Source organism: Pseudoliparis swirei, chromosome 2 (genome assembly GCF_029220125.1).
Source record: "Pseudoliparis swirei isolate HS2019 ecotype Mariana Trench chromosome 2, NWPU_hadal_v1, whole genome shotgun sequence".
NCBI lineage: Eukaryota > Metazoa > Chordata > Actinopteri > Perciformes > Liparidae > Pseudoliparis > Pseudoliparis swirei.
This window is the reverse complement of record NC_079389.1, coordinates 14435056-14452831: the sequence shown is the minus strand read 5'-3', so window position 1 is coordinate 14452831 and position 17776 is coordinate 14435056. Positions and strand designations below refer to the sequence as shown.

Genomic DNA, 17776 nt, shown 5'->3' with positions numbered 1-17776 from the left:
TTCAAGATACACCGAACATCAAGGCTGTGTTGTCGGAGTCCCTTGATTGCATTACATTCTTCAATTGCCATAGCAACTGATATTTGGACCTTTCAGGGGTTTGGGTTTTGTGGATGCATAGGACATTATACGAAGGACCTATAGGCTGCAATCAGCGTTCAATAACACCAAACAAACATTATTATTCAATGAAATCAGTTGTTTCAAAATGTTGTCGTCTTCATTAACTTCTAAAATTCAGCATTGTTTACACTTTAACCCGTTGCATTAGAATAACTGAAATATGTGTCTAATATTTACACAAATGTAATTATTTTCTTTTCACTTTCACAACAGTTTCCAATCATAGCGTCATTTTTTATTTTATTTTCTGACTGAATGTCTTTACACACCTGGGGCGTTGTTTGTTTCGTCCACTTAATTTACACATTAATATATGTTCTAAAACTTGATTTTGGTCATCACAATCCAAAGCTTTTAACTACTCTAACACCTTATACCATTTTAACATTTTGCATGATTTTACAATACAAACTAAATCTTCCCTTCATGTAGGGTTCAACTTCTCTATGGTCCAACACTAACATCGACATAAAATACATTTATAAGTTGATACATATTGTTGAATTTACTTATATCCGCAGAAATAAACATGCTTTTGTAGAAAGCATGCTACAATAGGCACTCACATTTCCTGTGTGTGGTATTTATACCGAATAGGGTAATGTGGGAGTTCTGTTCACTTTAAGCCTTTAAGGAATGTAAATATGTTGCTAGGATTTGGAGATACCCGTGTAATGTTATTGTGTTTGTGACTCCACAGCTTTATTTCATTCCTGTGTACATTTTCCAGGATCCTGTGTTGAAGTTGCTCCAATAGTCTGAACCCGACACTGGCTGCTCTTGTTGGGGGGCTCACATCCAGGCTTATTATCTGCTCTTGTGGTGCAGGCTGCCCTGAGCGCCGCTTCAGGCTACAGGACATGAACTTCACCTGACCATGAACTGCTGCTTGCAGCCTCCTCCTGCAGAAATTCAGCCTACGTTGGCATTTGTTTGCACAATCAAAGGTCTCGACTGGTCTTAATCGAGCCAATAAATACGTGGATTTTGAGACGGCTATTGTTTGTTCATACAGCCACTGCTATTGTCTGTCCTTGTGGACTATGTGGACTAATAACGGATGGCCGGCCCTCCTCAGAAGCTTCCTCTTACACTAAGAGGGAGATGTTTTGTTTGCAGCTATTCTTTCAGAATGCTTTACTTTGTACAGTTTACTGCAGTAAATAACGTCACACACACCTAATGCTAATGATGATCTACCCCCAGACTCTCCCTAATGTACACGTTGTTTTCAGGGAGGAGGTGCAGCCACAGGCTTTGGAGTACTTTCTATATCTTGTCATTTTGCACACGTTCATAAAAAGAAAGGTGTCTGGGATTTATCCCTCCCCAGTAACAAGTGATGTAGATGGTCCCAGGTACTCACAGTCTCCTGTTGTTTTGTATTCATATTTAGGGGTGTAGGGGCTGTATCCTGCTGTCGTGCGGCTCCGTACACAGAAGACGTACCAGGTGGCTGGTTTTAAACCTGAGATAATCACACTGGGAGCCTTGGTGCGCGTCGACGAGTAGCTCAACTGCTCATGTTCCTGCAGGAGAGAGTGGAAGATGTTTATAATAATCTTCGCAATTTAGGACACTATCACAAGCCAACGCCTGCTTGGCTCCTCCAAATCAGAGTGAAATTGATTCTTATATTTAGTTTTCAATTTAGTCTGGTTTGGTTCACAGTGCTCTAATTAAAGCGGACCCACAAAAATAGTGCAAAAACAAGCATGTTTACATTTGTCTTTTTTTACCATATTCTTTCTGTATGTCTCTTTGGCTCAGATGTCAAACAAAAAACATGCATCTGTAGGAGTGCTTGTCACGCCTCTCCCACTTGTTTACCTCTCAATCAAACAACAAATTAGTGTTGTTGTACTGATATCATTGTCTTTTAAAATAAAGTTGTGCACACAATCATGCAGAGAGAGTATAATGTTTATTAAAAAGTGTTACTATTCATCCTTGGAAGCATATTTGGATTGCTTTATAATGAAAATGATAGACTGTATTTGTCCCTTGAGACCCTTAAATTGCAGTAAAGAAACTTACTGTACTCCTATTCCTAACTATAAAAATAACTAACTACCAGATATCGCTGTGAGGCAGCACTGTGCTTACATCTCAACATTGGAAAATACTTTTCTGCTCTAATAAAAATGGAGCCTCTGGCATTTCAGGAAAAAAACAATTAAACTAAAGATGCCACTTTTTAATTGACGATCGGTATTGAAACCATATATCTACAACTGAATACATCTGTCCAACAAGACCTCCACAACTTGATCTCTTATTGAGCTTCTTTGGATTCATGGACAGTCTTCGCTGATGCTGTGTTGCAGAGCTTAACTTTTCACGCACTACTTCCCTTTATTTGGACAACATCACGGATAAGCCATTTTCGAGCGAAAAAATCCTGGTCAACTGTGTTTTATGTGACACTTTAATCAATGGACTACATTGCTGTGCGAGGATGCTTAGAGAGTAAGCGCCATAATATATCTGTTGATTGTTTAATAAATAACCAAACAATTGTACACACTTCATGGCCCTTATTTTTCCTTTTTAGAAAATCCTCAGAAATATGTCTGAATAAATTGTTACAAATAAGTCTGTGGACATAAGCAGAGGTCTCTGTACCTTCTCATAATATTTGATCTCGTAGTCGAGGATGAGCAGTGTTGTTTGTTCAGGTTGCTGCCAGGAGAGAGCGATGCTGTTCGGAGAAGCCCAGTCCTTCTTCAGAGTCCCAACCTGAGACGGACCTGATGAGAACACAGAGCACACAGCTTCAGCTACATTGTCTTCACTATAGTCTCATGAATTCAATAAGCCTGGTTAAATTTGCTGAGTATCTTGAAGAATAAAGTGAATATGGTTATTGTTGGTTGGCTCAATACATACTTATTTTTTTACACACTTGGCCTTTTGTGCAAATAACCTCAGCACTGAGCTGCACAATAGATTTGAATTGAAGCTGATTCGAATACATCAAGCTGAATAGATCTAATCGCTTTCCCACAAAGACTAAGGAAGAAACTATAACTACGAAAATACTACACACCAAATATGTTTCGGCATGCTGCTCATTTCTATGTGAGAAATTCTAAAGACCTCCATACAGCTTGATACAATTAGATTGATTAAGTGTGTGGTGGATGCAGCTCTGCAGTTTCAAGGTGACGTTGCAGTTATGTGGCATCATGCGCTCTAACCATTCGGCTGCCGAGGCGCCCCGATTGATCCAATTCGAAAGAGAAGTTGAAACAATTGAGGGTTAAAATCATGTTGTTTATTCACTTTGACTTGAGGTCTGAAGACCTGTTGTGCTCTGTGTTGTTTATTATGTCGCAGGTCACTGGCATGGTCCATGGATGATGGATTACATTGTGCATTAAGTTAATGTGCGCTAATGAAGCGTGTTGCTCCTTTCTTGTCTGAAACTTTGGTTTAGGACAAAATACCTGTAAAATTAATTACATTGTAGTTTGTGCAAATTAGGAGGGATTAGCCTGCTCTCATGCTACAATACAGTAAAGGCATGCCATTGTTTATCATTAGCAATTAAATATCAGCGTGCTATTGTTATTGTACGCATGTTCACCATACAGCCTCACAGAGCTGCAGACTCTTAGTCTTGTTGATCTAAGGAGAACCACTTGACCTCAGCAAGCTGTCAGTTTGATAAGAATGTGCATTGAATACAGAGTGAGGTGTTTTCTGTGATGCAGCCAGTTTACAACGAGACTCGAAAACACAACAACAAATCCAGTGGTTGACAACGTGTGGGTGCGTGTGCACACACACACACACACGCACACCTACACACACACACACACACACACACACACACACACACACACACACACAGTACATTAACACCTGTCCACCTCGTCAGCTATAATTATCACACATCCATGCTGACACTTCATTATTGTATTTCAAAATAGAGTACTTTCAAGTCACAGGGCAAATATAAACATCTCCACAGCTATTCCCTTCTCCCATAAGATCATCTTGTTCTAATTGAAAATAAGTTGAGGAAGTTGACATCTTCTTTTCTTAAACAGAATTGCATTAGCTTTTCTCATTGCATTAGTTGGGGGAATAATTGCACTGACTCCCAAGAGAGGTCAGGTGATGTAACTGCCTTGAGGGCCATTATTGTATATCATCTAATGTTACAGAGCTGACTCGCTATGTGGGTATAAAATATAGGCCTGTTTTTCTCGGGTGTATTTGAAATAAAACTATGTCACAGATGCTATTTAAAAAAAGACTCCAGTAGTATGCCTGAGCAATGCAGTCCTCCCTTTGTCCGATGCTGGGTATTAGAGAAAACATAGGGGATCAGAGATGGGCGGAGAGGGTTTGGAGTTTGTGGGGGAGAATCTTGGGGATAGGGGTCGGGGCGAGATGACATGAGAGCTGTGGGCTGGAAGGGTTTAAGCTTGTTAGCCAGAGACCTACTGCTACCAATCTGAGAGAAAGTGAACATTTACTCTTGGTATAATGGAAAGCAGGAACTCAAAAAGGTGAAGTGTGTGAACTCGGTCGGTAGGATGAAGAGCAGAAATGCTCAAATTCTGTGGATACAAGTTTAGCTGTATGAGCATACAGGCATGAAAGACACATTAAAAATGATTCCAATTTGATAAGATTTTTTTTTAATTATCTTAACTGGCATTGTGATTGTATAGTATTGCATTCTAAAATGTGACAATGTGTGTGTAAGCAACACAAAAAAAGTGTGTTTTTCCAAAGACGGACAAAACAAATAATTTACAAACATTTAGAAAAATTTTCACACACTATGCTCATGATGACTGTGATAACACAAGACTCAATGATGAAGGTAATCAAGCCACCAACAACTCTACATACCAGTACATTGAACTGGCTCATAATGGATCAATAGGGCTTGAGGGGTCAGGTGTACAGGACTGTGAGCATCCAGCACGTGAATTGAAAGCATTTTAATGCTTGGCTTCTCGTTAATAACCACCAACTTAATAGCTATTTTACATTTGGTAGGTTGTCTGAAATGTTTGCAAAACTAGAAGAACATAATATCATGCGTGAGTGAAAACTGATAATAATATTTGCTTAATCAGCAAGCTAGGAGAGTGTGTATGTGTGTGTGTTTGTGTGTGTGCTGTATGTTGCGGTTTACTTTATGGTAGTTTTTATTTAGTATGGAGCAGCCGCAGTAGAAAATAAACCATATTTCTTACAAGCAACGCAATAAGAAAACCTTTCTGACATCTTATTATGTGTTATTATTACATAAACTTCTCATATGCCCATTTCACTCAGAGCGTGCTCGTATCCTCGGCTCCGTCCCTCCTCAGTGGCAGAGGAAATTCATCTCAGGGGATTTTTATCTGACCTAACTCGATCTAATGAAGCACTCTGTTGAAGCTGCGGCTTTGTGAGGGTTTCCTGTGCAACAGTGGTCGCAGGGTGGTGTGGTTTGAGGCTAAAGTCATCCAGTGGACGCATCAAACAAACACCCAGCACGATGGTCGGCACCTGCTGTTAGCATATTGGCTCCTGATAGGGAACAATAAATAAATAAATAGAATCTCCCCCTGACTCACAGATTCAAATCAGCCTCCTACCGCAAATTGCAGGAAGTAAATGCCCATGAGACGTGTGAACACACACCAACAGTCCAGAGATGTCGAGTGTAAAAACCACATGTTTGTTGGAGAAGCAGGAACACTGTCGGGCTGGCAGAAAATAATAGCCAGCTGAAATGTGGCAACTGTGCATGTATGCCAAGAGATAACTCACAATGACCCAGCGCTAGAACAATACAATCACTCACAAGCCACAGTTACTCTAATTGTTTTTTTAATTGTTTTTTCACAAACCTTAAGAGAAAATACATGTAATCTATGATTACTTACCTCCCAAGCTTACATTGTGGATGAAATCTTATGTGATCTTGATGCATTCATGCCTAATTTAGACAATGAAATGGAGTATTCAATTGGCTTTTGGACGACGATTAGTGTAAAATACATTGTACATTAAAGCTACTACAACAAACTTTCATTTTTTTGTTGATGTTGGTTGTCCCTGTGGATATAATTGACGTTGCTTTCTGGAACCGAACTCTCCACCTCCCGCCTCGAGCTTCGACTACAGGTTGAGGGCAGAAGCAAAGCAGGACCGGGGTCTGACCAGGTGGGCTGGTCGCTGCCTGAGGCCCCGCTGGACTCTAAACTGAATGAGTTTCTGGTGAACTTGCATGATTTTGTCTCATTTTACCAGAATAGGACCTCCTGGGCACCAATCAAAGCATTAGGACTAACTAGATACATAGTTATTTTCTTGCTGATGGTATCATGCACTTATATACACTACCGTTCAAAAGTTTGGGGTCATCCAGACAATTTCGTGTCTTCCATGAAAACTCACTTTTATTTATCAAATGAATTGAAAATTGAATAGAAAATATAGTCAAGACATTGACAAGGTTAGAAATAATGATTAATATGTGAAGTATTAATTTTGTTCTTCAAACTTCAAGCTCAAAGGAAGGCCAGTTGTATAGCTTATATCACCAGCATAACTGTTTTCAGCTGTGCTAACATGATTGCACAAGGGTTTTCTAATCAGATATTAGTCTTCTAAGGCGATTAGCAAACACAATGTACCATTAGAACACTGGAGCGATAGTTGATGGAAATGGGCCTCTATACACCTTTGGAGATATTTCATTAGAAACCAGACGTTTCCACCTAGAATAGTCATTTACCACATTAACAATGTATAGAGTGTACTTTTGATTAATGTTATCTTTATTGAAAAAACAGTGCTTTTCTTTGAAAAATAAAGACATTTCTAAGTGACCCCAAACTTTTGAACGGTAGTGTATATATATATATATATATATTACTGTATTAAATTAAGACAGTTTTAGAAACAGTAACAACTTCCTAATAGCAACATTACTCGTATTGCTCTTTGTAAAATGTGTGAGTTAGTAATTGTCTAGATGTCTAACAGAAATGTATGTAATAGAGTTGTACAAATACATCAGTACAGTGGAAACTCATCCACATGCATGAGTGGATACTCCACTTTCTATTGTGGACATATTTATCCAAAACATTCTGTGGGCAGTGTGGTCACATTGTTCCAAAGGCTGGGGTGAGAAGCACATCACTGTCTCCAGGCATCAGCAAGATACTTTGAGGATACAGGGCACACAGCAAACGTCTTTAACGATTCTGTATGTGGATTATTAGAGATGCAGCATGAAATCTGCCAGAGGAACTCAGGAGCATTGGAAAGACATTGGAAACACCAGTCAATTACGATGCCCAATGGATGGATTTTTCAGTCAAGCGTGGTTAAGCTAAACATAAACTAATGGGGAGTCTTTAAATGAGCTTGACCTGCATATGATTTTAATTAGCTTTCCTGCCCTAAAGGCTTCCATTAACTGTTTGAAAAAATCAATAGAGCCAGTATTGATGCTGTGCGAGAGCTTAAACGATGTCCTAACACTCCACTGATTCACTGCTGATAGCGAGAGAGAGCGTGAGAGAGAGAGATACACATCCGCAGTAAAGGTGCTATTGTTTACAACCGTCATATTCATATGTCTGTCTCTTTTCTGGCTGTCTGCTGGTGTTTGGCTTGCGGCAGCCTCAAATTGTTCTCTCAGCATTGCATTGTCATGGGTGAATAGAATAAAAAATGTTTACTGGAACAAACTCATGCATGCGCATCTTTGCTGTACAATTATTCAATTTACCTGAATTGGATTCAAAGAAATTAAATTCAATACACTTCAAATTGAAGTATTTGGCGTGTTTTAGAAGAACTTCTTAGTTGCCTCAGGGAACTAAGGGAATTAATTAATTAATTGAAGTTGTCGCCAATGTGACCACTCGGACCGTAAGAAGTTGGAACGTCATATTTGTAATTTTTCCGTGACTGAACGTCTGTGTGTGTGTGTGTGTGTGTGTGTGTGTGTGTGTGTGTGTCTAACCGTAGTCATGAGTGTGCTGCTTTTACAAACCACAAGATAAAACTGAAATGACATAGGGTCTGCTTTGGGGACTATCGTCGTTACCCTTCATTAATGCTGCAGGTCCTTCCCATTGCGCTGTGGGTCATCTGTCATGAACTCTAGGCATAAACGCAGAGACCATACCACAGAGACCTGGCTGTCAAACACACTGTTGGGTCTAAGTCTAATAATATATATACTTGACTGATCTGCTCAACTCAATCGGGCGCAGTTTAATTGGAATTGTTGCCTCATCAGCACTGACCTCTGTGGTATCCAGCTGAAAATCAGTTCTCCCTCCATGTGCGTGTTAGTTGGGCTACCAAAAAATGTATTTTGAAATGGTCAGCTTTCTGGCTGAGAGTTAGATGAGAAAATTTATACCTATCTATATCTGATGTGGTATTTTGTGTGTTTAATCCAAACACAAGGTGTGGAAATGACTGTTCCTGGTTTTAAAAATAAAGAGTATTTTGGACAAGATTGCCCCCCCAGCCAAACTTATACAAGGGCGAGGAATGTGATCCGTGATAATCCTAATTCATATGAAAGCAGCGCAGTGACGATGCAGATATTTCATACACCAGACGTAAGCATCTGCCAACCTAACACTGCACATTCAACCTGCGTCGGCCCAGTTTACTGGTCACTGTTAGAAGAGGATCCCACACCCTCTCTCTCGTCCACATAACATCTTTCTCTCTGTCTTTCTGACTAGAAAAGACTTACTTAATTAGATTCAGTGCAACAGAACCCTTCACTTTCTCTAAAAAACTAAATTTGATGTGTGTATGATAGTCTTAGCACCATCATTGTCCCCTTTAACAATTACTCTTAAGATTTGTTCATGTTTATTGTCCCCCACCAAACAGTGAAATGAAACATCCGCCTTTGGACACAGCCTTTGTTAATAGTATCTTTCACATTAGGGACTAGCCATTTCCCGAGGAGGGTTTCTATCAATTTCAACAAGAGATTTGTGCTTCGCTTGCACTTATGCGGCAAGTTTTCTCAGAGAACTTTTGAGAGCTTCGGATCCAGTCCTTAAAGATAATACTGGTCATTGCATAGCACATGGGCATGGCACATAATGCCTGCTTCTAAATCCATTTCACTGTGTACCGAAAGTAGCTACATGTTCCTTCCTCCCTCACCTTCTCTACAATCTCCATATAAAGTGCTGCAATTTGCAGCCCAATCGTCGACAGCAATCTCTCTGCCCACTGGCTTCTTTTTACAGAGGCATACTGTTGCCGCCTGCAGTCTCAGGAAAAATGGATGTGACCCCTATGACACTAAATAGCTGTCAACTGGATCTAAACTGGGACAGTCTCTTGTTTTCCCTCGGTACACCTGCATCCCCCCCTGCTGTGGTGGCTGTCTCGAGTATGACAGTGGAGAAGAGCTCCAAAGACTCCTTTGCACCATCCAGATGGTGGCTAAAACAGTCCCCCGGACCATTTATCACATGTATCTGCTGAGTACGGGGAGTTAACAGGTAATTAAAATCATCAGTCACGCAACAAAAGCTAGGATCGGAGAGGTGGAGTGGGAAGGAGAAAAGGAAGGAGACCTTTCTGCAAGTTAAGAACTATTTCCATCCTGTTTCTGTGGCTGAGAGTTGTGGTAGGAGAGTGGAGACTAAGACAATAGGAGTAGGGAAAGTAACTAAATAAAGAAGAAGAAAAGAGAGGCAAACCAAAGAAACCTTGAGAGACACACAGACCGATAGATTGACAGATACAAAGCAAAGGTGCTAAAATCCTGATCAGAGCACTCTGAACACAAAGCAGAAAGGAATGTTGTCCCCTGTCTTGTGGAGGACGTTTGTGTGCTAGCTAGCGTGTCTGACACTCTGAGGTCCCGTCTTTAATAGGGTCCCAACTCGCCACTGATCCCTCTTGTTCCCACTTAATGGGTACGTGGAGAAGCAATGACGTGTGGAAAAGGCCAGTAAAATCGGCCCCATACTGGCTCACCACAATCAATACTCATTTGATTTCTCCACCTCTCTTCCCCCAAAAGTAATTAATGAGAAGAACGGAACTATCTGGGCCCTGACAGCTGATTTCCCTGCCGGTCGCTGTCCTTAACACCCTGTCCGCTTGTCATGCTGCTACTTAAAAGCTTCATTATGGTTGAAACCAAGCATTCCTTGTTGGAAAGTGACACAGATATGGGACGACACAGATGTTAATGCACATAACGTTCTTTTAGATTCAAAACCTAAAAGACGAGGTGTCATTCTCCCACGTAGTCAGATTAAATACACATGCATTTGCACTTGTATTTTCATTATAGATCAATGATATTTGCATGAAGATATATCGGAAGACACCTGACCATCCATGGAAACATTTTGGACCACCAATGGAAGATTTCTTTAAAAAGACACTAAGTCACATCCCGAAAACGGAAACAAACATTTCCCGAACCTTTGACTACCAAAACATTTAATTCAGATTTTACTATGATCGTGAACTTGATGTTGATGAGGATGGCAGTGGTGGTTTTGATGGTTAGAAATGTAGGAATTCATTTAGGAAGAGGAACCAAAATTGTGGAAAAAAGAAAAGATAAAGTACAGTTAGCAATGAACATCAGAACCAAACAAACACGTTCCAAATGTCCTGCCCGGATAAGAATGCTTAGGGAGAGGAGAGGAGTGGAGTGCCACTGCAGTGGAGGTACAGTATAAATAGCTGTCAACCCTCCGATAGCACCCAGAGCAGACTTACTGCAGCAGAACACACAGCAGGCGGAGGGGCAATACACTCTTTCACACAGAGCTCATTTCAAGCCTCCCGTACACAACCCTGCTGTCAAAGTCTACCATCCTAGAGTTAAAATAGCCCGGACCATTGATAGGATGCCATGTGGACGGGTCATAAGGTTTCCTTAATACATCATACAGCGTGTTCCTTAAAAGCCATAATGCACCAGGTGACAGTAAACGATCTGGAAGAATAATGAAGTTCCTGTTTGGACCAATCACTCGCAACTCCTACAAATGTGTAAAAGGTCACAGTTTCATGTTTTCTGTGGAACAAAGAAAATGTCATTTTGCAGGGATGTTTGTAGTACCTGTTCATCTTTTTCTTTTTTTGTCGGTGAGGCGCCTCACATTGGTTGATTTCAGTTTTTTTTTACTCGTTGGCACTTTCATGTGCCAGCCAGCAAGTGTGGGAAAAAACTGATACTTAAGAAAATGCCTGACTCATCAATATTAACACACGATGGCTCAAGGTGGCAAATTAAGGATAATATTACACCTACAGTGCTTAAATATTCACAGTTAAAAAATGTTTAACACGAGAAGAACTTAGGAGCAAATGAGATGTAGTGGACAGGATATGTGTCACAAAAGCTTGATAAAAAAAAGCTTGTCAATTGTTTCAATTGTATTTGATGTCTCATTCTGAATATATTTCAACTCCCTGTGGAAATGGAGTATAAACTGTAAGACCTTAAGCTGAGCCTGGGGTAATGGTTGTTAGAATATGAAAACGTCTACAGAGATTGAAGTTAGAACTGCTTCATGGAGTGAGGCTAATGCAAATTCATTTAAATGAACTGAAGCGACAAAAGGCATTGGCAACTGATTTATCTAACTTTCAGAAGACAATGGGGCTGCATTCTTGGGAGGAAATTCAACCCGAAGATTGAAGAGGGGATTGAGGTGGGAGTTGAGAGAGAGAGAAAACTTCAGAGAACATCCATCAGGATTGCAGAACAATGAATCCAATCACTCTGTATTAATGAGTCAATGCTTAAAATAGTTCCCGTTGTGAGGTGAAGTCAAGGGAAATGATCTTTGCAGGCGGGGTTCCTGATAAAACTCTGGGTATAAATAATTTTGTAGAGTAGAAATAGCTAATCTCTTTTCCTCAAACCCTCCACCTGCTCTTAAAACTACTGAATAGCGATGCTAGGGAATAGCGATTCTTAACACTGACCGGTGAATATGTGACTTACTGTTTGTGTGCAGAGCTCCTCGGAGCTGGCTGAAGATATACTGGACATGGCCGCACACAACCCTGTAGCTGTGGGCAGCTCAATGGCGGCAAGCAAATCCTACAGCGTAAAGACTCCAATGTCTTCCTGAAATCCAGCATCCAGTGGTCCTCCAGATGCTGAGTGACCTCATCTAGCAGATTGGTTGCGATAGAGATTGTAACATGTGATTTACTCAAGTGTTGCTGTATGGCTTTTTATACACTGTTGACTGGATTGCCACTGAGTTTGGTACAGTTTATACTTATTCATGCCTTCAATAATACATTGCAATAATGCTTTGGTGGTGAGTTTTCACCAAATACCTGTAAAACGAATGACATTTCCATCAAACTCGACTATTTTTTATTTAGTGCAAATTAGCTCATGAAGCTCAATCGTGAATTCAGTCAGGAAGACTTGCAGTTTATTTCTCCCACTCCTCCCACATTCTCACTCAGAATGTCCTTGCTGATCGATCATGATATTAGCCGTTCTGATCGACTGGTCTCCTCTGTCAGCGCTAGCCTATCATCCTGCTGCTGTCTATACTACATATAATTGTCTCTCTGCCACCAATACACTCATGCTGCTGTTACGCCCCCCTTCTCCGCCCAGTCTATACAGATTCATCAGCTTCATCAACTCATCATTATACCAGCCTCCACCATCACCTGGTTTTATCTCGCTGCGGCTCAGGACCGACGCCCCTCGATTACAAATCTCCCTGTGGAGTCCAAGCATCAAAAACTCTGTCAAGACTTCATCATCACATATCATCTGTTAATAATAAACAATTATCTTTACTTCATCTGACTTGTCTCTCCTGATTGAAATGTTAGCTGTCTACCATTCATCGTGGACAGGTTAATGCAGCCTTCCTGCACCTTCAACACACGAAGAAACGATTATTCCCGTGAAGTATCAATAGATCAGTGGGGGTGCTTAATAACTTATAACTAATAATATATATCCTGTATAGCAAACTTCTTAAACAAATGAAGCTCTGGCCCTGAGCGAATCCTTCCTTGACTTATTCTTGACGCTGGTGTCAGACCGTGCAATGCGATGACACAAGACAAGCCTTGGGGCATTTCTGCATTGCACAGGAACCTCTCAATTACTTGGGACTTTACACTTATCTCACAAGAAATTCACACCAATCCTTTATGTGTGTCCTGGAAGTTTGTGTTGACTCTATGACTTTGTCTGTAGCCCACCCTGTCTGATGTTACCCATGCTAAGCAGGCACGCATTTGTCTGAGTACAAATAAGCAGATACAGCCAACATAGGCTCAGATCTCCCTTCTGGGCCCAGCTGTGCTAGAATGGCCCCTCTCACCTCAAGCTCACCTTTTCTAGCCCTTATCACCTCTGTCTTTCTCATTGTCCTCCACAAAAAGTATACCCAAACTAAACTATATCCAATGTATAATAGACGGAATATAATTTTAAAAATGTAAAAAGCAAAATGCAAATATATAAAAGTGCAGACATTCATTTCTTGTATTGTAATTGTGTGACTCTGCTGCTGTTGTTTTTCTCCACGTATGAAACCAGTCCGATCTTATGTTTGTATGCTTGTATATTTGTGTGAGTGTGTGTGTGGGTGTGTGTGTGTGTGTTGTGTGGTAGCACTAGGTCATGGGCAAAGATAAAAGAGGGCGCTGAAGGGCAGAAACTGGGCAGGGGGCAACAGATGCCCCAGGTCACATCGAGCCCCATGGGAAGCCAGAGAAACAAAACTGCCAACAAACACAGTGAGCAAACACCTGCTAACTTCACGCCACAGATGCACACCTTCATTATTTTCTCCACAAGCACAACTCCTGGTCCCGTTGTGTACGGTGCCTTTCAGTTAAAACATACCCAAGCCCTCTTGTACATGTTAGTTGTACTCTTGTAGGAATAATATATTTAGCTAATTGCCTGGTAACTTCTTTAATGATGTAGTTTATTTAATAGAAACATGTATTTAAATCACAGTGCATCACGTTTCTATGTGAAAAGCACCTTAATTGATTTGTAAGAAAAAGAAGAAAAAAATTATATATATATACAAATCAGTCAATTTTTCAGTCTTTTTTGAAAACTCACTTTCATTACTTTTCTTATCAAAAAATTGAATAGAGAAAAAAAAATATAGAAATGACATCAAGGTTAGATACAATAATTATTAATTGAAGTTATTAATGTTTTTAAACTTCAAGCTCAAAGGAGGGCCAGTTGTGTAGCATATATCACCAGCAGCATGTTTTCTAGCAGAGCTATGTTAACATAATTGCACAATTAATATCAGATATTCAGATTAAGGTCATTAGCAGCAATTACAATGTACCCATTAGACACTGGAGTGATATGATGAAAAAATGGGCTATACACCTATGGAGATAATATATATTAGAAACCAGGCCGCTTCCACCTAGAAGTCATTTTTACCATTAACAATGTATCGTGTATTTTTTTGATTAATCTATCTCTTGAAAAAACAGTGCTTGCTTTTCTTTGAAAAATAAATACATTTCTAAGTGACCCCAAACTTTTGAACGGTAGTGTATATATAATTATTATAATTATTATCACATACAAGCTCACATATTGAAAACCTGTGAATAAACACTGCATGTTGGCATCGAGCCAGTGGCGTTTCACACTCCAGAAATAGCATCGTCTGGGACTTACCTTGATGAAGTGTTGATGACAGGCAACAAGTGTGCAAAGGTAGCACTAAAGCTAAAACTGAGGAAAACATTCCAGGAAATGTCCAAATCGGTATTGAGCGAGGAGGTAGCCGTTAAACTTCATTAACGCTGCTGCTTCGCACCAGAGGTATTGCAGTAGTTTGGCTTCGCAGAGCTTTCAATGTTATAAATGTGAAATAAATAATTAAGAACAGGAATGTTGGAAGGACACAAATGCCAAACAACTTTTATGTTTTGTTGAACTTTCCCCAGTTACCTGGTAGCTTGAGTCAATTAATTTAATGATGTTGTTTTTCTCTCGTGTGAAGGATCATGACATCCCATAATAACATGGCTGAGGAGTTACTGCTACGGTTGATGAAAGAGGTCTATTCCAAATCAAATTAATAATGTAGTTTCAACAGTTTTCTTTTGCACTTTGCACTTTCCTTGAAGACTGTGGGTGGCCAAGACTTTAGAGCTACTAATTTATTATCACTGTGCTGGAGCGTATCCCAGCATGCACTATGAGAAGGGCAGGGAAGTAACTAGCACCGGTCTTCCACAGGACTAACATGAAGACAGGCCCACCTGAGATGAGCACCACGAGGAGAGCTACACAAACACAGAAAGAACAGGGGGGGTTGTGCTAAACAGTGAGACCTAGTTGCTGTGAGGTAGGAGCCCAAACTAACATAACTATCCTTGCATATAGAAAATAGAAATAAAAAGACACTATTTCATCACTTGAAGGGGCCGTGTGTAATATTTCGTGGCATCATGCAGTGTGGTTGCAGATTACAACTAACCAAATACACCTCCGCTAATGTCTCCCTTTCTAAGACTGCAGTACCGTGAGATGATGAGTGCAACATCAAGGTCACACTGGACGCCATTCATAATTCCTACATAACACTAGGAAGTTGGCTGGCATGGCTGCTGGCACAATGCCACATTCAGTTTTTTACATACTTGTTAAATGTTAATGTTGCTGCTCTGTTGTCTTAAATGTATTTTAGATTTATCTTGTTATTTTTATATTGCATGTATGTACAATGAGATCGTACGTGTAACCGGAGTCAAATACATACACGGCCAAAAAAGCTGATTGTGATTCTAAAAGGCTCATTCTAAGCTTACCAACACACAACCATTATTAGTTTCAGGTGATTATACATGAATGAAAACAGAGTTAAGAAAATTATATAAAATTGTTGCTAATAGAACCCCCAAAATATTTCACATTGGCCTTTTAATTAAACCCTAATGTGACTCCAAACAGCTGTCAGACCGCGGCCTTTTCTGTGCCACTTATTTTCCTTCGGTGTGTCTTTATATTTACCATGTTCGGAAAATAATATGTGCAAAGTGTCCAATTTCATGTATGTGATGATTGTAATTGAAGTTGATACAACATGCTGTGGAAACTCTGCACTATTAATATAGTATGTATCGCAGAATGAATGTTTTTTTCACCTTTTTCTGACTGGGAAGGAAAGCAAAGAGATTGAAAGTGGTCCATATGACACAGTAGTTAACCAACAGAGGGAACCCACATCGTACATCTGTTGTGTGAGCTGGTAGTAACAAATATGACTTGGAAAGCAAAGGCTGAAGGGAAACACAGAGGATTCTGATCTTATGTCCTCCCGCTATCACATCTTCTCTTTTTTCTCTTCCACCCACCACAAGCCTCCCTCGGACAACTGTCTTTATTTATCTCTTCTCTATACCCTTTTTCTTTCTCTGCATTTCGTTCTTCTCTCCTCACACTCTTTCTCTTTGCAGCGCTGATGGCGGAGGCCGGGTTGTGATCCAATCACAGGCTGGGTGAGGCAATCACCGTCTGCTGATTGGTTTTATAATCCTCACTCAGGATCTCAGATGGGAGCGAATCAGCTGGCCAAGAGGTGCTGCTCTGAAAGCTGTCATACTGATGCACACACTCATGCACCCATATACACATCATACACACACGCACGCACGCACACACACACACACAAACACATTTTTACACACGCATTTTCTCCCTGCATCAATATAAAACTTCTTGACTCCACATCATTGCTTTCATTCTCTGTAAAGTTCTCGATGAATGTGTGTGTGTGTGTGTGTGTGTGGTGGGATGGCAATGATTGAACAACAAAGAGGAAAAGAGAGCATTCACTCAGCTTAACTTCTGTATCTGAAATAAACTGTTATATATCTTGTGTGTGTACACTTTTTGCTTCGCATGTACAGTAATAACATGGGCATCAATACATCTTAGAATATGATGCACGACTGCATCCTGGCCCTGCAATGCCTCACTAGTGCACACAAGCGCAGGCTAAAGTACAATATAAGGGAAAGCAGCAAAGCTACACACACTGCAGACCAAACTCCCAGATCAATATGCCGAGAGTTAGCTCTCATATTTAAACATCCAGAGAAGAAAAGCTAATCTTCAATGCACAATATCACAGCTGAATCCCCAAATACTCAGAGGTAACCACATGAAAAGAGAAAATGTAATCAGGCAATACACACAGGTGCTGTTCATGAAAAATACAATAACTCATACATAAACCCACACACGAGTGGCTATAGAAAAGAATAAATCAAAATATATGTGTGTGTGGTCCTTTATGTCTACCTTTTACTCATGAACGGATATTGTGCCTAGGACAATGAATACAAGATGCAAGCCCATGACAATATTGTGTGTTACATCTAATATCCAATGTTATGCATTGTGCATTTTAAACCTTTACTTTCTGCATTGTTGAGCAAGTTATATCAGCTTCTAACACACTGCATGCCATATTTACCGTGTTCTTGTCCTGCAATTGTTTCAGAACTAATACAACTTCCAGCAGTTATCGAGTGTCCTCCTAGGTGTCTTTGAAATGAACTGCACAGGTGTGGAAATATTTGTTGCAAAGATTTTGTATTGTACTCTGAATTAAATTAAATGTCATTCTAC

The 17776-nt window shown here is 40.2% G+C and overlaps 1 protein-coding gene across 2 annotated transcripts in view; it reads right to left on the bottom strand.

The window, feature by feature from the left end:
* Window positions 1-17776, bottom strand: part of LOC130204506 (ephrin type-A receptor 6-like) — a 148517-nt gene that overhangs the window by 22579 nt on the left and 108162 nt on the right. For both annotated transcript variants that reach the window (XM_056431292.1, XM_056431282.1), the window contains 2 exons: window positions 2749-2873; window positions 1490-1652 (listed from right to left, as the gene is read on the bottom strand). In XM_056431292.1, coding sequence (XP_056287267.1) covers window positions 1490-1652; window positions 2749-2873 — 288 coding nt within the window. The remainder of the gene's footprint in view (window positions 1-1489; window positions 1653-2748; window positions 2874-17776) is intronic.